General features: G+C 38.9%; 1 protein-coding gene across 1 annotated transcript; it reads right to left on the reverse strand.

Moving 5' to 3' along the window:
• Positions 1-15039: 15039 nt before the first annotated feature.
• Positions 15040-17634, reverse strand: LOC103084632 (major facilitator superfamily domain-containing protein 1-like). Its single transcript, XM_082931039.1, is given in 4 exon segments — positions 15040-15125; positions 16077-16404; positions 16406-17262; positions 17478-17634. Coding segments are annotated over 4 exon segments (1284 nt in total). The 5' UTR covers positions 17491-17634.
• Between the last annotated feature and the right edge of the window lie 5894 nt (positions 17635-23528).

Below are 23528 nucleotides of genomic sequence, written 5' to 3' on the forward strand. Positions count from 1 at the left end.
CCTGCTGCTTATATTAAAATGCTTGCTATGCTCCTCTACGATATTTCCAGGGGCACTTTTTGTTTGTTTCTCGGTAGAATGTCTGTAAGAGGGTGACATACTATCACCATTGTACAAATATTTTGTTTCACAGCTGTGAAACAAGTATAATGAGAGAATAGGAAAGTAAAACAAACAATAAATAGGACCGCACATGAAACCCTGAAATGTGTTGTTGCCACCATAAATGAAATATGTATTTAACGATTCCATAATTACCATGACTGAAAAGGTAATACACACAGAAAGCTTTAAAAACCTACTGCATACTCTCCAGAATAAATAACTTAGCTAATACAAAATTATTCACTTTTTCAATAGAAAATTGCGGGAAAATACTTTTTATCCATATCATCTTTCTTCTTTGTTGTTACACATATACACTGTCATAAATTGAAAAGTTTGAAAGAGAGTAAGTCTCCCACTTCGAAGGAGCACTGTTAAAGTGGCATTAGGTACTTCATTTTTAATGAACTGTTGGTAAAATTAATATCAGAGAAGGCCGGTAATACTGATAATTATAAAAAACAGAATGATACAGGGCCCACCCTCGAGACACACACAGCTACATACACTCTACCAAAACTCCTAGCAATAGTAGTGGTAGGTCTCCCAGCAAGATGGTGGCTGGCTCAGGTCATTTTGATGAACATACCTCCATTCCTAGCACACAGAAGCAAAGTTTCACATGCCCAATATTCTAGTCTATGCCTCAGTCTTCTGAGTAGATGTTCCCTAAGCTTCCTTTCTGGCCTATGTGGATTTCTCCCAACAAATCTGAAAAAGTACCTACTGTGACTCACCAAGTAAACATTCCCTGCATCTTGCCCTCCACTCTCTCACTTCCCATTTGCATTCAGTAGTTCAGAGGTGGCTTGAACAGCAGTTATGGTCTACCACTGGGAAATTTCTATAGAGCTAAATATTATTTATAACAATAATAATAGCTAATGTTGATTAGCAATTTCTATCTGCCAAAGACTTTGCTAAGTGTTTCACACATTTTATCAACCAAATTGAAGAAGAAACAGAGGATTAGAAAGATTGAATACTTTATTCCAAATCACCCAGATAATAAAGGTGGAGCTGGAATTTGAACTCTTTGTATGTCCTACTCAAGATAACAAGCGCTTAATCACTCCTTCACTGCTTATTGTCCAAATGCAACTACAGATATACTGGTTGTAAGCCAATTCCTGATGACCTGAAGTGAAACAGAATATCCTGAGGACAACTCAGAAAATTCTAGACTCACAGAATACCCTAGGACCTAATTGGTTACTAGAGACTTCAAGCAAGGGTTCTTAAACTAAGCTTCCATAGGTGGCACATTGTAAGAAGTAAAAATTGCAGGTAAAGACGTGTCAACAAGAGTAACACTCAAGGAGCCTTAACAGACAGCTTGTTCAGTACGTGGCTCATTGGACATATGATGATAGCATTTAGTTCCGGTCTCAATCGTGAGTTCAGTATATGTCTGTGTGAAGTCAGGCAGCGAAATATTCTTAGACCTCTCGAGACATTCAGATCACGGATATCCCCGCTAATGTCTAAGTGTTTAGAGTATCTGTTATAGATACAAGTTCAAGGCCCACATCATTCACTTGCCTCACTTTAAACTTTGTGAAATCTTTATAATGTATTGGCTACATTTTAAAAAATGTAAGAGATTCCATTTTTGTATATTACAATAAAATCCTTTCTTACTTTACGTAGAAAAATATTTTCCTTGCAGGAGCACTAGTAAAACAGAATTTGATATGCTTCAGGAGCTTTCTTGAAGATGTGGGGATATGGAAGAAATACCTCAATAACTTGTTTCCCACTTCTAAAGCTGCACTAAATGAAAGGAGCTGTTATTAATCTTGCCGTCGCCACAGAGAGCAATGTGGCAGTCAGGTGTGGCTAGTCAAAGTAGATTCAATTATGCACCTATAGAACTTTTTTTACTCAGAGCACAAAAATGCCACTTAATATAGATTTTGAGTTCTATACAGTAGAATTGTAGTATATTAGAAAACTTTCTTCAAATTGAGCAACTCTGAAAGCTGTGAAAACCTTCCTACTCCACATGTCTCACAGACTATAAATGGAACAGAGATGTCAGTGAGAAAAGTCAATTTTATTTTTCTGCAGGTTCACCAGCGTATGTTTGCTCAAAGTCCATTGGCAAGATTAGAAGTTTGTTGCTGTTCAAGTCATTTTCCGCGTTCTGAAGAAGGACTTTATTCATAGTTCCCGTACGGCTAAAACTTAATCACTTAGTCTTCTACCAGGTCCCGAGAAGGCACAAAGTAAATAATGTTTTACTAATGGATCTGATGAACCTAGGGGCAGGACAGGAATAAAAACGCAGATGTAGAAAACGGACTTGAGGACACGGGGAGGGGGAGGGGGAAGGGGAAGCTGGGACAAAGTGAGAGAATAACATTGACATATATACACTACCAAATGTAAAACAGATAGCTAGTGGGAAGCAGCTGCATAGCGCAGGGAGATCAGCTCGGTGCTTTGCGACCACCTAGAGGGTGGGAGGGAGATGCAAGAGGGAGGGGATATGGGGATATATGTACGCATACAGCTGATTCACTTTGTGATACAGCAGAAACTAACAGCACACTGTAAAGCAATCATACTCCAATACAGATGTTAAAAAAAATAATGCTTTACTGTACAACAAGGGGAAAGTTAGTGAAAAGGTGAGGGAGGGGAAAGGAAAAGAGCAGGACCCCCACGGAGAAAAAAGAGTTGCATTTCTTACATTTAGTCCTGACACATCACGAAAACTAATGATGTAACTCCCGTGAGCTGCATGCAAATCAGAGCATTAGTCTCTAACAAAATGGTTTATGTTACAGGAACCAACAAACAGATCTCCTTCAACTGCAGTAAATCAAACATGGTGGGTCGTTTCCGTTTGACTGATGAGTACACATGTCACTGGCAGGAGGGCAGTGACATATGGAAGAGCAATAAATATTTTTTCTGACACTCCAGCAGCCCTTGTTCAATGACACTAAAGGAAGATAGAAGACTTCAGGAGAAAATGCAGGCCTGTCTCTGTTAGCTGTCGTGCCACTGCCGAGGCAGCAACTCCAAGGTGATGTGGTGTTCCGTGGTGTAGCTTACACATTTAGTCTTAAACAAATGAATAGCCTGAAAGCAAAGAATCAATAGTTCTCTCAGAACAGCGTCCACAGTGTTTCAGATTACGGCATTCTCCTAATAACTTAGATTTCCTTTAATGACAGTGATCTTGGGCATCTTCAGATTCTCTGACCCAGTGCTCAACCAAATCTTGTTAAAGATTTTCTTTGTCCTCCTCAACACTACAGTTTATGTGCTGTCTGCATAACTTCCCTTTTCCTAGTAGGAAGAAAATCAGGGACAAATGTGTTAGAATGTATTATGTTATAATCCATGTCCAAGAGATGTTGAGGTATTTGATTCCAAAACACCGTGCACTAATTTTTCAGTTATCTCAGTATTTCCTCAAAGCTCCTCAAATGTTATGATTTTGGCCCCTACCAAGCATGGTTATTAACGGCTACTATGATTCCCTCTAATAGGCAAAATGCAATAGGTATATTAAAATGTAAACCTGAGTTGTTTACAGCTTGACTTGTGTGGCTTCTAATTCCCTTTGAACACCTGCTGTCACCAGAGGACACCTGAATCTCAAGTGGTGAGCACAATAGCACATGGTTCACATGGACCTCTGCCGACTCTGGTGCCAGAGTCGCAGTATAGTGGAGTGTAAAAACTTCGCATGGTTCAACCAGATTCTGTGGGGCAGGATTGGAAAGACAGAGTTCTGGGCCTGCCACAGAACAAAGATCCAACCAGAGAGATGGCCGTTTTCAGGGCTGCCAGGAAAATCACCCAGAGAGATGTGTGTGGCAAGTTTAGCAATAAGCGACAGGCAAGTTACCCATTTTGAGATCCAAGAAAAGGAAGTTTGTCAGATATGGATGCCACACCATGGTAAAAGGTCCAAGGCTCTTTGGTCCAGTTTCAGGGAATTGTATTCTCTTGCTGAAAGCCTCTATTCCAGTCTCCTGACTGCACTTTAAGAGAAATGAACAAATCTGGCCTGGCCTAATAATCACTCAAAATTTGATACTTAAAATATAGGAGAACAGTGGAGTACTGTCCAATATAAAAACAAGTCAAGAATTGGACTTAAAATATTCTTCTAGTACTAGTTTGGGTAAATCGCTTACCATTTGTAAATATTTATTTATTTATTTTTATTTATTTATTTTTTTACATCTTTATTGGAGTATAATTGCTTTACAATGGTGCGTTAGTTTCTGCTTTATAACAAGGTGAATCAGTTATACATATACATATGTTCCCATATCTCTTCCCTCTTGCGTCTGCCTCCCTCCCACCCTCCCTATCCCACCACTCTAGGTGGTCACAAAGCACCGAGCTGATCTCCCTATGCTATGTGCTATGCGGCTGCTTCCCACTAGCTATCTACCTCACGTTTGGTAGTGTATATATGTCCATGCCTCTCTCGCGCTTTTTTTTTTTTCTTTTTTTCCAGAGGCAGAATACTTCATTGTGATATATTACTTGTCTCATACAAAAACTGATGTGTCTTTAGCACATCCTCAAGATTATTCAGACTCTCAATATATCATTTCTCACATGGGAACCCATATTTTCCTGAAGACTACCCTCCCCAGCATGTATATAGTTGCCAACAAAGCCTCAGGAAATTACAGCATAGAACTGACTTCAAATCAGTCAACTCCATCATGTTTCTCTTCCCAAACCACTTACACTGAGCTCCCTTTTCAATTCCTATACATGAAGGAAATACTATATATTTGCTGACTATGGTGATAACAAAAATATACTCCCACTTCCAGTTATGATACAGCAGCTTAGAGTTAGCCAACCAATCTCCTGCCAATACCCCCACCCAACTGTAGAGAAATATTGAAATCATAGCTGATTAAAGGTACAGGACAGCAACTAAGGCAGGCAGAATTTGAGTATCTGAGACATGCTCTGTTGATTTTCCAACAGACACTATGGAAGCCAGGAAACAATAAAAGGCTCTAACATGCTGACAGAAGATAACTGTTAACCAAAATTTTATACACTACAAACGTATCCAGCAACAGAGAAGTTAAAATTGAAATATTCTCAGACCAAAATAGAGAATTTTTTCATCAGCAAACACAAAAAGATTAATAACTTGACCTAATTGGCATGAAGTAGAAAACAACTGAATATACATTATTTCCAAATCATATGGAGCATTTACCAGAATTGACTGTATGCTGCACAAAAAACATGACTCATTTTCAAGTATTAAAATCACTGAGAATATGTTTTTAATTTTAAAACGAATTTGAAAAGATACATGCACCCCAGTGTTCACAGCAGCATCATTTATACTTGCCAAAATATGGAAGCAACCTAAGCGTCCATCAGCAGATGAATGGATAAAGAAGATGTGGTATACACACACACAATGGAATACTACTGAGCCACAAAAAAGAATGAAATTTTGCCGTTTGCAACAACACAAATGGGCTTGGAGGCCATTATGCTAAGTGAAATAAGCCAGACAGAGAAAGACAAACACCGTATGTAATCACCTATATGTGGAATCCAAAAAATACAACAAACCACGGAATATAACAAAAAAGAAGCAGACTCACAGATATAGAGAACAAACTAGTAGTTATCAGTGGGGGGGACAACATAGAGGTGGGGGAGTGGGAGGTACAAAGTACCAGGTGTGCTCAAAGATAGGCTCAAGAATGTATTGCACAACACAGGGAATAGAGCTACTATTTTGTAATACCTGTAAATGGAAAGTAACCTTTAAAAACTGTATAAAATTTTTAAAAATAAAAAATTTTAATTAAAAATAAAAACTAGTAAATATCCAAATATTCAGAAATAAGGAAGTTACTTTTCTGTATCCTCTACTTCTGCTCACTGCTTAAATGTTGAAATTCCCCCAAGATTCCTCATTACTTTGCTTTTTGTTTTTTGTTTTTTGTTTCTGCTTTATAACAAAGTGAATCAGTTATACATATACATATGTTCCCATATCTCTTCCCTCTTGTGTCTCCCTCCCTCTCACCCTCCTGATCCCACCCCTCCAGGCGGTCACAAAGCACCGAGCTGATCTCCCTGTGCTATGCGGCTGCTTCCCACTAGCGAACTACCTTACGTTTGGTAGTGCATATATGTCCATGCCTCTCTCTCGCTTTGTCACAGCTTACCCTTCCCCCTCCCCATATCCTCAAGTCCATTCTCTAGTAGGTCTGTGTCTTTATTCCCGTCTTACCCCTAGGTTCTTCATGACATTTTTTTTCCTTAAATTCCATATATACGTGTCAGCATACGGTATTTGTCTTTCTCTTTCTGACTTGCTTCACTCTGTATGACAGACTCTAGGCCCTTCCACCTCATTACAAATAGCTCAATTTCATTTCTTCTTATGGCTGAGTAATATTCCACTGTATATATGTGCCGCATCTTCTTTATCCATTCATCCGATGATGGACACTTAGGTTGTTTCCATCTCTGGGCTACTGTAAATAGAGCTGCAATGAACATTTTGGTACATGACTCTTTCTGAATTATGGTTTTCTCAGGGTATATGCCCAGTAGTGGGATTGCTGAGTCATATGGTAGCTCTATTTGTAGTTTTTTAAGGAACCTCCATACTGTTCTCCATAGTGGCTGGCTCCCTGACTTCAGACAATACTACAAAGCTACAGTAATCAAGACAGTATGGCACTGGCACAAAAACACAAAGATAGATCAATGGAACAGGATAGAAAGCCCAGAGATAAACCCACGCACATATGGTCACCTTATCTTTGATAAAGGAGGCAGGAACGTACAGTGGAGAAAGGACAGCCTCTTCAATAAGTGGTTCTGGGAAAGCTGGACAGCTACATGTAAAAGTATGAGATTAGATCACTCCCTAACACCGTACACAAAAATAAGCTCAAAATGGATTAAAGACCTAAATGTAAGGCCAGAAACTATCAAACTCTTAGAGGAAAACATAGGCGGAACACTCTATGACATAAATCACAGCAAGATCCTTCTTGACCCATCTCCTAGAGTAATGGAGATAAAAACAAAAATAAACAAATGGGACCTAATGAAACTTCAAAGCTTTTGCACAGCAAAGGAAACCATAAACAAGACCAAAAGACAACCCTCAGAATGGGAGAAAATATTTGCAAATGAATCAACTGACAAAGGATTAATCTCCAAAATTTACAGGCAGCTCATGCAGCTCAATAACAAAAAAATAAACAACCCAATCCAAAAATGGGCAGAAGACCTAAATAGACATTTCTCCAAAGAAGATATACAGACTGCCAACAAACACATGAAAGAATGCTCAACATCATTAATCATTAGAGAAATGCAAATCAAAACTACAATGAGATATCATCTCACACCAGTCAGAATGGCCATCATCAAAAAATCTAGAAACAATAAATGCTGGAGAGGGTGTGGAGAAAAGGGAACACTCTTGCACTGCTGGTGGGAATGTGAATTGGTTCAGCCACTATGGAGAACAGTATGGAGGTTCCTTAAAAAACTACAAATAGAACTACCATATGACCCAGCAATCCCACTACTAGGTATATACCCTGAGGAAACCAGAATTCAGAAAGAGTCATGTACCAAAATGTTCATTGCAGCTCTATTAGTCAAAAAATAGAAACAATAAATGCTGGAGAGGGTGTGGAGAAAAGGGAACCCTCTTGCACTGCTGCAAGGGGAATGTAAGCATTTATTTTTAACATGTCTTGGTTGTGCTAAATTAAACCTATGGATGCTCCAGCTCTCAAATCCTGACTTTCTATTTCTACTAATTATTGAACATATATATTTACAACCATATCTTGCTATTGAGCTGCTGTGTTACAATCACGATTCATAATTAATGAAGCATTCCAGCTTATAAATTATGTTATGCAGTCTCAGTTTTACAAAAGATATTCCAAGATTGAAATTTGACATGAATTGCAATGTCTCTTTAACATACCGAATATGCAAATATCAAAAAAATACTAGAAATTTTTTAAAAACCTGCTATTTGAAACTTTTAAAACTTGACAGAACAAAGAGACAATTCTTCTGCATACTAAAACTTAATGAGCTTCAGTCATATACCCATCCATTCATTCAAAAATCATTTATTGAACGAATACCATAAGCCAGATGCTATACCAAGGGGGGCTAAGAATGGAGTAGTGAAGAAGAAAGACAAGGGCATTATCTTCATGGATCCCACATTTTGGGGGAAACTGAAACCAGTTAGAGAACAGTAATATTGTCATTTATAAATGTCCTGTGTAGCACAGCCCTTTCCTCATGGAACCTTCAATCTAGCTGGGAGATGATGTTAAATAACCACATGAATACTTTCACTCACGACAACAGTTACAAAGAAGTGCAGGTAGCGGGGACAACATAACACAGTGGAAAGAAACCCACTCTGGCGATCAAAGGATGCTTTTCCAAAGAAGGGACTTTATCCTGTGAGATGAAAGAGGAAAATCTGTTTCTTAAAAGTAAGAAAAGAGAGTGGAGGTGGAGAAGAATGTTTCGCACGGCGAGTATTTGCAAAAGCCTGAGGCAGAATGGTTTGTGGAGCTTCACAAGAAATCCAAGTAAGATTGGCGAAGAGTAAATGAGAGCTAGAATGGCAGGCATGCCCGTCAGTTTACTGGGGACAAGGGCATAGACCAGGTCGGCAAGGGGCTGGTGGTCAATTTTCATAGTTCTTTAACTTTATAGGAACAAATACATTTTAAAGAGAATTCAACTTATTCAAAGAATTGAGTCAAAATATTTTTCACATGTATCTCTTTTGTATCTCACATGTGAAGTGAAGAAAAACAATATGCAAAGCTATAATTATCAAAATGATTGAAGTATCGATGTCAACCTGACCCAAATTGTACATACAGTATCACTTCAAGCATGCCCACGCGCCGCACGTGTGTGTGAATTCTATTACTGATGATTTCAGGATTGTATAAACGCTTTCTCCGCACAGACTTCTCCTATAACTGTTCAAAATAAAATACTATTTTGTGGGAAAAACATTCTTTTTAATATTACGGTTAGTTATGATCCTGATAGGGAAATGATATGGATAGCAAGAACATGACTTCAGTGTTCTAGGGCAGTTCTGAACATGACATATACTTAGTTCACATGCTAAACATCAAAAAAAAAAAAAAAATTCTAAGGTTCCTAGCCCAGACTCTGACTCACATTTTATTTTTCCTCATGCAGGGGCTTAATCAGACCAACTGAACACAATAAGGAATTCAATCTTATCTTTTATATGAGTCATCTTGATACTTGATAAATTACTCATAGACATAAGGGAAATAAATTATCCTCCTCAGACATTTTACCATGAAGATATATACCCTTTCTGTAAACAAACCACTTTCTATAACTTAACTATTTTAGGTAGGATTCACCCTAAAATTGACTTAGATATTCCAAGGTTTAAGCTTTTAGAGAGGACACTAGCAAAGCTAGATTCATTGATGAAAGAAACCAGTGCTCCATCAGAGTAGCAGGTAACCCTAGAGCATTCTATTTTCTAAGTTCTGAAAACTTAACAGTTATGACATGAATTTACACCCATTCTTTACATTAAGTACAAGCTAGGAACACGTGATCATAAATTGATGAGGGAAGCAGTGCACTTTGAGTGTAACCGCTTCTTTCTGAGGTTTTTAATCTTCCTATTCCAATTCCACTAAGTCTAGCTATATTTCCACTTCCTTTTCTTTTCAGTTTTTTTTCTGACTCATCCGTCTATCGTACATTGATAAATGGATGAAGTAAATAAACGTATTAGTTTATTTTTGTACAGTATAATGTCAAACTGTATAAACGATGGGTTCTCATTCCAATTTTGCCTCTAACACTATTTTCATTCTTCCTATTGTTTTTTCAGAATCTGTGGCAGAAAGTTCAGACTTCAAATGAATAACGGTTAAACTCAATCTAGTACATATTTTAGATTCAGCCTGTAAACATTGGGAATAAGGTTTTCTCCCCTGTGTTTTATTCTCCTTATCTCAGAGACAAGATTAGAGAAGAAAAATAAAACCTAATTTAGATCCCTTATATAACAACATGTTAAAATTGAAGCTTAAACCAAGCCACCAATGCCCAATAAATGTGAAATTCCAAAGTGAGGTGTCAGATTACCATATGCAGAAATTATAAAGGAAAGAGAAGTGGTTTTCAATACATGGGTGCACACTGGAATCACCTGAGGACCTTATGGAACCACTGACGCCTGGGTTCCAGCCCCAGGAGTTCTTCTTACATTCAGCTGGTGTATGGACTGGGCATTGGGATTTTTAAAAAGCTAAGAGATTCTAATGTTGAGAACCACTAATTTAGCTAATAGTAATGAGTTAGAGAACACTGAAGAGTCACACTTTACAGATAGTTAAACACTGTAATTGTTCAATGAATACTTGTTGAATTAAACCAATAACATGATGCTTCAGGTCTAGTGAAATATTAAGGTAGGAATTATGTTTAAACTACTGAAATACAGATTGAAGCATCCCTCAGCTGATACTGCTTATGGACTTGCTAGGAATAAAGTTAGATGTCTTCATGGAGTCTCTTTCCCATAGGGATTCTAAGACCATAGCTAATTCTCCTGTTACTTCTTGAATCATACATAGTGTAGGTTGATTAATGTCTAGATCAATTATAATTTGTTCATGTATACAAACTTTTTTTAAAGTCTAAAAATACTATTTTTGAAGTAAATGTTATCTGGAAGTTCCATTTCTAAAATATATCCTATCTATTAAATCTGTAGGTATTGTGATAGACAGAAGTAAGGGGTATTTTTCTGACAGGGATCACAAAATAAGTTTCAGGCCAGGATTTGGGAAAGAATTTAAGATGGCTAGAAATCCATACTATTTTAGTGGTTCTAGTAAAGTGAATTAACTTAAGTCCATTTCCCTTCAAGCCTTCCACAACTTGCTATGCTCCCTCAAATGTGTGTGCATGTGCACGCACATGCGTGTGCACACATGCACGTGTGTGTTTTACTGGCATCTTTCACATTTTGGCACAACCAGATTTTTGTACTTAAATTCTATTTGCCTCTTTTGTACTTAATACCAGTCTTTTATTTATTTATTTATTTTTCTGTACGCGGGCCTCTCACTGTTGTGGCCTCTCCCGTTGCGGAGCACAGGCTCCGGACGCGCAGGCTCAGCGGCCCTGGCTCACGGGCCCAGCCGCTCCGCGGCATGTGGGATCTTCCCGGACCGGGGCACGAACCCGTGTCCCCTGCATCGGCAGGCGGACTCTCAACCACTGCGCCACCAGGGAAGCCCCAATACCAGTCATTTTTATTTGCTTCTTATATTTCAAAGAACTTCACAACTTTACTCTGAGGGATGCTCTATGGTAATGGGACGAAGGACAGATACAGCTGCAGCATATCAGCAAGAAAGCTGTGAACACACACATACACACACAATTCCCTTTGGGAGTTTAGAGAAGCACAGGGAATCAGTGAATGTTAATACCTCCCATGTAGCAGCTTTACTAGACAGATTTTGGATAGTTGGCCTTTTTCGTAGCTAATAGCCATATAAGTTCTTTCAGTGGTCCTTCTGCTTGCGATATTAGAGCTGTCTCGTTGATAGGCTCTCAATTCTCAGAGAACAGAGGACTTTTGAATCTTGTTTTTTTTTATTAGAAGGTACAGTTGATTTATGACATCATCAGTTAATTCTCGCCTCTCAATATTTAAAGTAAGAACTTTCTTAGCTGGTTGATATTTGACAAGACTGCACATTCTTTAATGACACTGGTTGAAGACCAGTGAAAGACCTCAGTATTTCCTTCAGTCGAGACAGATGTATTATTACTTGTGTTAAGAAATTCCTCAGATTGCATCTCACAAAGTGATTATGTTTCTACTAAGGTGATAACCCTAGAAATACTGAAATATAATGGTGGAAAAGCACTATGTTGTAAATTGCTTGGTGCAAATATCACCAAAACATTTTGAACAATTATTTAAAGTCTCTATTGTGTGCATTCACCTCACCATAGTTCTGCTTGTTCATAAATAAGGGCAAGAGCACAGGAGACAGCTAGTTAAAAAGATGTTTTCCTCCCCACCCCGAGAGGCCTCCTAGGATTCAGGAGGAGTGACATATTCTTAGAATTGAGCAGAACTAATAAGATTATGTGGAAAGGATTGAAGATGTGAGAGGGAACTTGCCTACTGATTCCATATGCTTCCAACCTGATTTGCCTGACAGATTTGATCAAGCAAAGTTCAGGAACTCCTGAAGCTAAATTAAAGAATGTCTTCAGGGATCTGTTAGTTAAGTTAAAGTGTAGTCAACCAATACGGGAACAGTCCCCTATAAGGAGGAAGCAATTACTCTGCCATTAAACAATCCTGATACCAAATGATAACTCTACTACTTATTAATAATTTAAGACATCTAAGCCTCAGATTATCATTAGCAAAATAGAGAGGAGCTACTGAGAAGACTGAGAGGTATTCCGTCAGGTCAGATCAGACTGTTCTTCAACAAATAATTATAGGGCATTTACGATACTTCATGGATGACACAAGGGCTGTGAAGATGCAGATAAAAGGGCAAACTCTGCACTCAAGGGGACTACCAGGTGGTAGGGATACAGACTTATAAATCATTATAATACAATATGGTAATCAATGTCATTATAATGTGTAGTGGGAAGACAGGGGGAAGAGGTCCAGAAATGCCTAGAAGAATCAAGGAACTCCTCACAAGGAAGATAACCTTGGGCTTGGGCTGAGACTGTAAGGATTCAAAGAGGCATTTATTATTACTAACTTAAGGATCACATTCTAGGCAAAAAGAACAATGGTGTAAATGACAGGAAGGTGTAAGAGTGCTCGTGGGCAAGAGGTTTGTAAGAGGATATTAAAGAGCAGTTATAGAAAATTTGGTTGATCAGGTAGGCAAGGGCCAGAGGATCAAGAGACTGGTATGTCACGCCAAGGAATTGTTGTTTGCTGTTTGGTTTTTCTTCCTAAAGATGATGAGAAGCCAATGACATATTTTGAGCAAAGAGCTGACGTCATATTTTTTCTCAAAAGATCATATTCTCAAGAGATGTTAGAGGGTGGATTGGAGAAGGGTAAAATTAAGGAGGAGATCACAGCGAACAGGACGTTCAATACTGTGGGTAGGATGTGGTGAGAGCAGTGGCAGAAGGGATGGAGACAAACACACCAAGAATTTATTATGGAGCAGAGTGAATAAATATGCAGAAAAATTGGGTATGGAAGATGAGGAGATCTAGAAGGAGATTTAGGATTGGGACTTGGACAACTGAATGGATAGTAGTTGTTCCTCACCAATATAAGAAATTTCAAAAGAAGCATATAGAAATGGCAAGGTGGTGAGTTTGTTGATAAGCCTCCGGAATATGAGGGGTTCGTAAGACGTTCATTTAGAAACGTAAAGCATCAAGAAAAGAGCCTGGCCCATAGTAGATGGTCAGTAAATTGTAGTTCACCTTCCTTTTGAACCAAGAAAGGGTCTCATTAAGCTACTGAATATATGCAAATAAAACCTAAAGAGAGGGACTTCCACAGAGGCGCAGTGGTTAAGAATCCGCCTGCCAATGCAGGGGACATGGGTTCGAGCCCTGGTCTGGGAAGATCCCACATGCGGCGGAGCAACTAAGCCCGTGCGCCACAACTACTGAAGCCCGTGTGACACAACTACTGAAGTCCACGCGCCTAGAGCCCATGCTCCGCAGCAAGAGAAGCCACTGCAATGAGGCCAGTGCACTGCAACAAAGAGTAGCCCCCACTCTCCACAACCAGAGAAAGCCTGTGTGCAGCAACAAAGACACAACGTGGCCAAAAATAAACTAAAAAAACTTTTTAAAAACCTAAAGAGAAATATTTGGTCTCCTTTCAGTTTCAAAATTGATTCTTCCTATATGTTTTGCACATGCTCTTCCCTTCACCTAGATGATCCTGCCTGCACAGTCCTTCAGCCTCTTTTCATCCTTCCAGTCTTGGTTTGAAGATCTTCTAAGTCAGGCCTTCTGTAATCATGTTCAGAAACAGTTACCTCCCGACTCAGTACACATCACATCTTCCTACTGATGACCTTCACAGAAAATTTCTCAATTTTCAAATAAATGATTCATATTAGTTTATTCGCTTATTAGTTTATCTGCCTTTCCCTTTAGGTTCTATTTTAAGGTGAAGAAAGAAAGAAAAAAAGAAAGGGAGGGAGGGAGGGAGGGAAGGAAGGAGGGAAGGAAGAAGGGAAGGAAGGAGGAAGGGAGGGAGGAAGGGAGGAAGGAATCAGCAGACTCTGTTTAACTTTGAAATTAATTATCCAATCTGTGGATATAAAAACTCCGTCACCTGTTCTTATTACAAGTGTATGCAAACCCCACATTGTTTTCAGTTTTTGCATATTTCACTCCTTAACATCTCAGAGTAAGGCAGGGAAGGAAGAGAAAGTATAAAACACAAATAAAATTGTGCAACAGTCTCTTTCACAGATAATAATGATCTCCTGCGGTTTGTGGAGGAAGGACGAAAAGAAGAATGGAAGGGAAAGAAGGAATCTCTTAAGGAATCTGAAGAGCAAAGCCATGTTCAATTCCCTGAGAACTGCTCAGAAATGCCATGTCATTTACAAACATCTAAATACAAACTGATGAAATGAGAGGAAAGGAGGATGAAACACATCAATTAAATGGCTCTATCAAGTGGGAAGCTGATACTCTGCCACCAGGGGAATCGTAAGTGTACAATTTCCGGGGCATGCTACTTCTCCAAGTTGTGTCATCCCAAGAGGAAGCCTCAATACTGGCAATGAAGCCCCTGAAACATGTTGGACTAGGTCTCCATATTGAAAAATAAATCCAGTCCAAAATAAAAATACATTCATCCAGTCATCCAAAAGCCAATGCCATAATGCAATTTGTAAACAACCGTGGAGACTCAATCTTGTCTGTCTGGTTCCAGGTTGTAGCAATGTCTAAGGAATGTGAACGTAGAAGGAGACGTCTTAATTGTGAGACATTTTTATTTGTCAAAAATCACAAATGTTAATTTAAATAGAGTATTGTAAAAACTTAATTCCTAGGGGCAGGCAGAATATGCAAGGAAATAAAACTACAGTGTTTTACTAAGAGAAACAGGAAAGAGGAACTAAATTTGGGGGCATGGAGATGGCAGACTAGATTTCTGCAAACTTTTTTTTTTTTCCTCTTGCAGTGTTTTTATTTATCCTTGTAGATACGCAATTATCATAATTTACAGGATGTTTTTTAGTTAATTGGACTATAAGAAAAACCGTACAGAAAGTTTGTACCACAAAATTATGTCCCTAAGGGATTAGGGTCCTCAGTAACAGAGAAATAAAGAAGCTCAAAAGGGCCACTGCTCAACAACCTCTGGTAACTAAAGAGAGCAGAACACAATCTGCTATTTGTGGAAATGAGACTTCATAAAAATATCTTTCAAATATTCCCTATTATAAAAGGGAATGCCTATTAAAATGCTATTGTTTATTCTATATAAAATATCCTTTCTAATCCCTCGAAAGCTTTTTTTTTTTTTTTGCTTTAAGATTAGAGGCCATATCCCTAAGATACACTTTGTGAAAATTATCTCAATACAAGATCCAAAGATTTCCATTATTTACTGTCCTTACTCAAAATCACCTGCATGTACCAGAGGCAATTTTCTAAACTTCATCATCGATGAGCCTATTCCAAAGCAGAATTCTTCAGCAACACAAAAGACACAGGCTAAAATAGTCCTCACAGTTATACTTTAAAATAGATACATTCAAAATATAAATATTCTCCAGAACATTATTTTTCCTAACGACTAAACTCTAAGTTAAAAGAAAAAAAAATTGGAGGTTTTCAAACCAATGATGTGTGCAGCCCATTCTCCTGACACAGTCATTTAAACTTCTCACCTGCATGAGAAAGTTTTATTTCTTCCCTTTGTCTTGCAGAATAATTTAGGTTCCCACCTTGGGCACGATCCACCAAGTAGAGTAAGACCACAGATAAAAGGGAGAAAGAAACACAGGCAATGAAGAAAACTTCTAAAAACAGATATCCCCAAGTATCCAATATCATGCCAGCAATGATGGAAATGACTGCCAACCCAAGATTCTGAATGGACTGCATGAAGCCATATGCAGTTCCCAGTTGATGTTCGGCAACTACAAACGCCGCCATTGGCCACAATGCACAGGCGAGCAATGAGCAGGAGAGTCCCAGGAGACACACAGCAATCCACCACTGCACACAGAACCCAGATGATGTTCTTTCCTGTTTTATCCACCAGAAGCCCAAATACTGGGGACATGGGAGCTGATATTACATATACAATGCTGTTAATAGCACTCGCTGCCTGGGAGGAAAATCCAAATTTCTCTGTAAAGAAAACTTTCCCAAGTCCAATGAAAGGGAACACAGCAACATAATAGCCGACACAGATGATAAATATGAGCCACAGAGGGAAGGAGAAGTCCTTCACATCAGTTAACTTGATAACTTCACCTGTTTTTCCTTGTTCTTTACGAAGGATTCCTTCTGCTCTCTGATCCAAGTAAGCAAGGGCCAAGGCACAGACTAGTGAAAGAAGACATGTTATACCCCCGATCTTAAGTGTGACCCCAAGGGTTGTGTGACCAGCAGAACCCAGCGAAGCTTCAACCTTAGAATACAGCCACCCCATGAGGTTCATGTTTACTGTACTTCCAGTTCTAGCCATGCTAAGCTGGAGTCCAAACACCAAGTTTAATTCTTTGCCTTTAAACCAACTCACAGCATATGTATTCTGGGCAACTGCTAAGGACTCCCCACCAATCCCAAACACAAGCCTTCCAAATTCCGTCAGCCAAAAAGCACGAAATACTCCACCCAGAGCAAAAACAACCTGTCCAACGCAAACAAAGCACCTAAAAATAATGGTGCCCCATCGTATTCCAAATACGCGGTCTACCAAAAAGCCACCAAAGAAACACAAAACTACACTGGGCCAAGAATACCAGGCATACAGCAGCATGAATTTCGTGGTGTTCACCTGCATATCCCGTTTAACCTGAGTCTGAAGGGCAGCAGGATTATCATAGCAAAAATAGCTGCCGAGGGCTTCCCTGGTGGCGCAGTGCTTGAGAGTCCGCCTGCCGATGCAGGAGACGCGGGTTCGTGCCCCGTTTCGGGAAGATCCCACATGCCGCGGAGCGGCTGGGCCCGTGAGCCATGGCCACTGAGCCTGCGCGTCCGGAGCCTGTGCTCCGCAAATGGGAGAGGCCACAACAGTGAGAGGCCCGCATAACGCAAGAAAAAAAAATAGCTGCCGAAACCAAGGAAGCACATCAGCAACTGCACCAAAAGCCGGTGCGCCGGGCGACTGGGATCACAGAGGGCCAGCAGCGCCCCGGGGGCAGGGGGTGTAACGGGGGCGCCTCTGCCGGCCTCGTTGGGGCCGCCAGGCAGCGGTGCCCTCGCTTCCTCCTCCTCCTCCTCCTCCTCCATCGGGCCGATGGGAGACCGAGAGACGACAGTCTGCAAACTTTTATATGCTCTTAGAAGTGCCATTCTCCGTTTCAATTCCTCAGTTTCTTAATAATCATTTTATATTCGCCAAGCACATACCATCTGATAACCTGGAAGAGGAAGGTTACAACTCTGATAACCAAAAGAAGTCAACCTAAAATGAAACACCACTTAAAACGCAACACAATGAAGTGGAAAATTCTCAATGAGACGTATTAGCTTATAGACCCCTTTTTCCTCAATATATCTGGAAAAGAATATTCAATGTCCACCTTGTTGATTTCCCTCTCTGCTAAGAATTAGCTTTATAGTATTTGTAAACTTGTTAATTTAATCCAAAGCCACAGGAAGTTTTTTTAATGACATCAATAGCATAAAATCTCATTAAAAGTAACAATTTTGTTCAACCAACATTTTTTTTTTTTCCATTTCTACTTAGGTAGTTTACAGTACACTTGAAAATCAGTACTGTTAGCTGGGAATGGATTGATGAGTGTGCTACAAGACAAATGACTGATTTTTTTCCCATCTATACTCAGCACTGCAGTAGCAAGACCATTAGTCCATACCCAGAGTCTCTTTATGGCTATGAGGAAACTTGGGAGAAAGAAACTATCATCACCTTCAGTGAAGACGATGAGAACCATGCCAATATCAATCCCAGTTCCCATTAGGCTAATATGGCAGCACTGAGACCACACATTTAGAAAGTCTCCACTTTGTCTTCAATTGCACAGGTGACCATTATGAGCTTAAAATGTGTCACTCAAACCTAGGGTCCATGACCAGACAGTGTAACTGTCGTGGATGGTGTTAAACTATGAAATTTGTACCAACTATTATCATCTGAATAAATACCTTCGAATCCTGCTGAGCCCCAAACTCCCATACACTTGACATAAAATACGTAGAGAACTGAAGTGAAAATGCCCTCAACTTACTAAGTATTCTCTGATTAGCCTAAATTAACACTTCCGCCTGTTCTTGGCTTTAAAGAGAACTCTTTCAGAGTTTGCCTATTCAGATCCAGCATTAGTATTTGAAGTTTTGCCTAATTTCTCCCTGCAACTCACTTCCCTTTGCTCCCCAAACACTACTCCCACTTGACTTTTCTCCTGCAGTCCTTCACACTCCTTTGTGATTCCCTCTCTTGTTCTGACAGATTGGTAAATTTCTGTCTACACCAGGATTCTATCTTAACGTCTCTACTCACTCTACGTTCTTTAGTAATTATATCCATAGGCTAGCTTTGAAATGCCCTCTGCATAATTATGAACCTCACTTTCTATTTCCAGCCTGACCTCTCTGCTGCGCTCCAGACCTGTGTATTCAGTACAGCTCTTAGACGTTTCACTTGACTTGATCACACACTGTGACACACGCAATTCACCACTAACATCCTAACTCCTCCTCTTTGGCCAGTAACACAAGAGAAATTAGAGAAGCCAGGTACTCCTTCATCATCCTCTCTTGCAACTAGGGTTGACCAAGTGATACAGTTCTAGCCAATGAGATATAAATAGTAGTTTTGTGCAAAGGCTTCTGGGAAAGCAAAATCTGTTGTTTGTTCTCTGTCCTTTTTTTTTTTTTTTTTTTTTTTCCTAATGCCTGGTGATATTTTAGTGCCTTTTCATATATTTCTTAGCCTTTTGGATGTCCTCTTTTGTCATGTGCCCATTCAACTTTTTCCCCATTTTCTCTATTATGGTACAGCTTTTAACTGATTTGCAGGAATCTGTCTGTAATGTGGAAACAAGTCTCTCTTGGAGATATATCTTGAACGTATTTTATTATAGTCTCTGGGTTGCTTTTTCACTTTCTTACTGGTGTCCTTCGATGAACAAAAGTTCCTAATTCTAGTATACTCTAATTTGTCATTTTTCTTTCCTTTATGAGTAATGTTTTTCATATTCTGTTCTGAAAATCTCTGCCTACTCCAGAATCATGAATATATTTTCTGTTTCCCTCTAACATTATGGCGGCTTTAATTTTGTAATTAGTACTGAAATCAATCTGGAATTAATTTTATATACTGTGAGGTAGAGTACAGATAGGCCTTTTTCAGTGTGTATATAACAAATATACCCAACACCATCTAGTAAACTGTTCCTTTGCCAATGAACCATAATGTCATAAATCACACAATCATGTGTGTGGGATTGTTTCTGAGCTATTGTAGTTCACTGATCAGTCTGTCTGCCATGTACCAACACCAGACTTTTAATCATCACAGCTTTATAGTAGGACTTGATATCTCGGGTGAACATCTTCCATCTTAGTTCTCCCTAACGATTGCATTGGCTTATTTTTTGGCCCACTGATGTCCATATACATTTTAGAATCCGTGTTTTAGATTCTCCAAAAGTAAAGAAATAATCTGCTATGATTCTGACTATGATTACATTGAGTCCACAGGGAAAACCTGGGAAAACTGCCATCTCTGGACACTGCATTTTCCAACCCATAAGTGTAGTATATCCCTCCATTTATTTGGGTCTTTGAGAATGTTTTGTAGTTTATATTGTACATAGTTGCACACATTTTGGCATATTTTGTTAAGTTTACTCCCGGGTAGTTTATGCTACTGTTAGTAGTATATTTTATTTATTTTATTTTATTTTATTTATTTATTTATTTTTGCGGTACGCTGGCCTCTCACTGTTGTGGCCTCTCCCGCTGCGGAGCACAGGCTCCGGACGCGCAGGCTCAGCGGCCATGGCTCACGGGCCCAGCCACTCCGCGGCATGTGGGATCTTCCCCGACCGGGGCACGAACCCGTGTCCCCTGCATCGGCAGGCGGACTCTCAACCACTGCGCCACCAGGGAAGCCTGTAAGTAGTATATTTTAACACTTCATTTTCTATGTGTTTGCTTCTGCAGTATATAATTGATTTTTGTATATGTTGTATTTTGCTAAGTAATTACGTTTGTTTGTAGATGCTTTTGAGTTTTTCTCATTTTTATTCCAGTTTTATTTCTTCAATTACAGCCCATATTCCTTTTTACTTCTTCTATGCTAATCCATAAGCCTACTATTTCTTTTTCTTTACTTATCACACTGGTTAAAACTTCTTTTATTATGTTGAATAGAAGCGGTGAGAGCAGGCCTACTGTCTCATTCCCAATCTCTGGGGGAAAGGTTTCAATATTTTGCCATCGACTATGTGGATTGCTATAGAACTTTTGTAGATATTCTTTATCTAATTATGGAATTCCCTACTATTCCTGATCTACTAAGATATTTTTTTCTTTTTTTTCTAAGGTATTTTATAATCATATGATTTCTCTCCCTTTTTCTGTTAATGTACTGTATTACATTGCTTGATTTTTAGATGTAAATTGCTTTTTCATCCCAACAATAAATCCTATTTGTTTTAATCTATTACCCTTTTTCTTCATCGCTAGATTAGCGATTGTATTCATTTGCTAAAGCTGCCATAACAAAGTATCACAAACTGGGTGGCTTAACAGAAATTTACTATTTCCCAGTTCTGGAGGCTAGAAGTCTGAAATCAAGATGTTGGCAGGGTTGCTTCTTTCTGAGGGCTATGATTGAAGGATATGTTCTAGGCCTATCTCCTTGGCTTGCAGACATCCGTCTGTATGTTCACATGGCACTCTCCCTGTATACTTGTTTGTCTCCAAATTTCCCCCTTTTATAACGTTATCAGTCATATTAGATTAGGGCCCACTCTAATGTCTTGCCTTTAACTTGATTACCTCTGTAAAGACCATATCTTCAAATAAGGTCACATTCTGAGGTACTGGGGGTTAAGAGGTCAACATAGGAATGTGGGTGGGGGTGGGGGAGGTGGGGAGGGAGAATGGACATAAATTAACCCACAACAGATATATAAACGTATTTTGTTTAGAATTTGTACGTCAATTTTCATGAGAGAGATTTGACTGTAATATGCCCTTCTTGTCTTTGCCTTGTTTTAATATTAAGGTTATGCTGACTTATATTTGCACATTTCAATTTCTCTGATTACCACAATGATTTGGGATGTTTACATGTCTGTATTTTGTCTTCGTATTCTGTGGATTACCTCTTCATGTCTTTCACATCTTTTGCTTTGAGGATACATATTTTTCTTATTAACTAGGAAGAATTTTTATTATAAGTCTTTCTGTCTACTGCATTATGCTATATTTTTTCCAGTAGATTTTATATGTTTTTAGGTAATTAGATATTATTACTACATAGGTATTCAAGTTATAATTCTCTTCATGGCTTTTATTGTTTACTGTCATGTCCCCTCCTAATGAAACCCCCCCTTCATGTCAAAATTATAACATTTTCAACACTATTTTCACTATGCATTTTATTGCTTAATTTTTTTTTTTTTTTTGCGGTACGCGGGCCTCTCACTGTTGTGGCCTCTCCCATTGCGGAGCACAGGCTCCGGACGCGCAGGCTCAGCGGCCATGGCTCACGGGCCCAGCCGCTCCGCGGCATGTGGGATCTTCCCGGACCGGGGCATGAACCCGTGTCCCCTGCACCGGCAGGTGGACTCTCAACCACTGCGCCACAAGGGAAGCCCTACTGCTTAATTTTTCCACTGCGCCACAAGGGAAGCCCTATTGCTGCAATTTCTCTCAGATAACATAACCATCTAAATTTATTACCTTATATACTTAACTTGTTGCTTCTATATTACTTAGTGGACAGTCCAACATTTTAACCCTGATTTGAAATGTTAACTTCAAAGTATGATAAATTTGTATTCAAATTATGATTTGTTCTGTACTTTCAATTCTTCTCAACTCAGTTGTCTATCAACATGTAAACCAATACCCACTTTAATTACTGCAGTTTTCTAAGACATTATGATATGTTTAAGATGAAATACTATGGCAATGTTACATAATTCTCGATACATTTCCTTTAAAATTTTGCCCATGGTATTCTCATGTGTTTATTTGTTCAGATAAACTATAGAATCCCTATTGTTAAGATCAGAAAAAAATAATATGCCACTGGGATTTTTATGAGAATTGTGTTAAATGTATAAACCGACGTGAGATATAATTATCATCTTTATAATTCTAAGGCATCCATCCAGGAAAACAGTATGTGTCTCCATTTAACCAATGCTTCTAAGACTCTGTTTACAGTTTTGTAATTTTCTTCATGTAAGTCTTGCACATTTGTGGTTAAGTTTGTTCTTTGGCTTTAAATTTGTTTGATGGGGATAGAATATTTTGTTTCATTGTACTTCTAATTGGTTATATTTGTTAACTTTCAAACTGTAAATGTTATCTTAAAATTTATTTATGAATACATTTTCTCACATCATTGACGATAGCCGCTCAGACTGTGTAATGTAAACTTCTAGTGTGCTGTTTTCATATACACTGCAATATAAATGATACACCCTGGAGTTGTCTGCAGCCTCAATATTTTAATATACTTAATTGAATTTGGCTTTCTAGCTAAAAAATTATATACTTTAACATCCTTTATTTTTAATTTCAAATTAATTAGTACTTTTAAGAAGAAAGGCAAATATTCTTTGCAAGTTTAAATGTTTTGTCTTCTTCGTTATCATCTCAGTAGTTCACTCAGGATTGCAAGCTATAGAAATGGTACTGATGCCAACAAAATGGTTATGTAAATAAGGAAAGAACATTCACGGTAGAGGGACATGCAATATTTTTCCTCACACGGCGCACTCGTCTCTATCACTGTTTCCACAATCACATTAAACTCAGTAGGCCTAACGCAGAGCTAATCTTCCTCCTCACACCAGAGAGCCACTCCTATTGGCCTATCCTTTTTCTATCAACTGGTCACAGGCACACTAAGTTTAAAAAACTCACAGGCACCTTCTCAACCTCCAACAAATCCACATATT

Source organism: Lipotes vexillifer, unplaced genomic scaffold (genome assembly GCF_000442215.2).
Source record: "Lipotes vexillifer unplaced genomic scaffold, Lipotes_vexillifer_v1.1 scaffold1086, whole genome shotgun sequence".
In the NCBI taxonomy this organism is placed as follows: domain Eukaryota; kingdom Metazoa; phylum Chordata; class Mammalia; order Artiodactyla; family Lipotidae; genus Lipotes; species Lipotes vexillifer.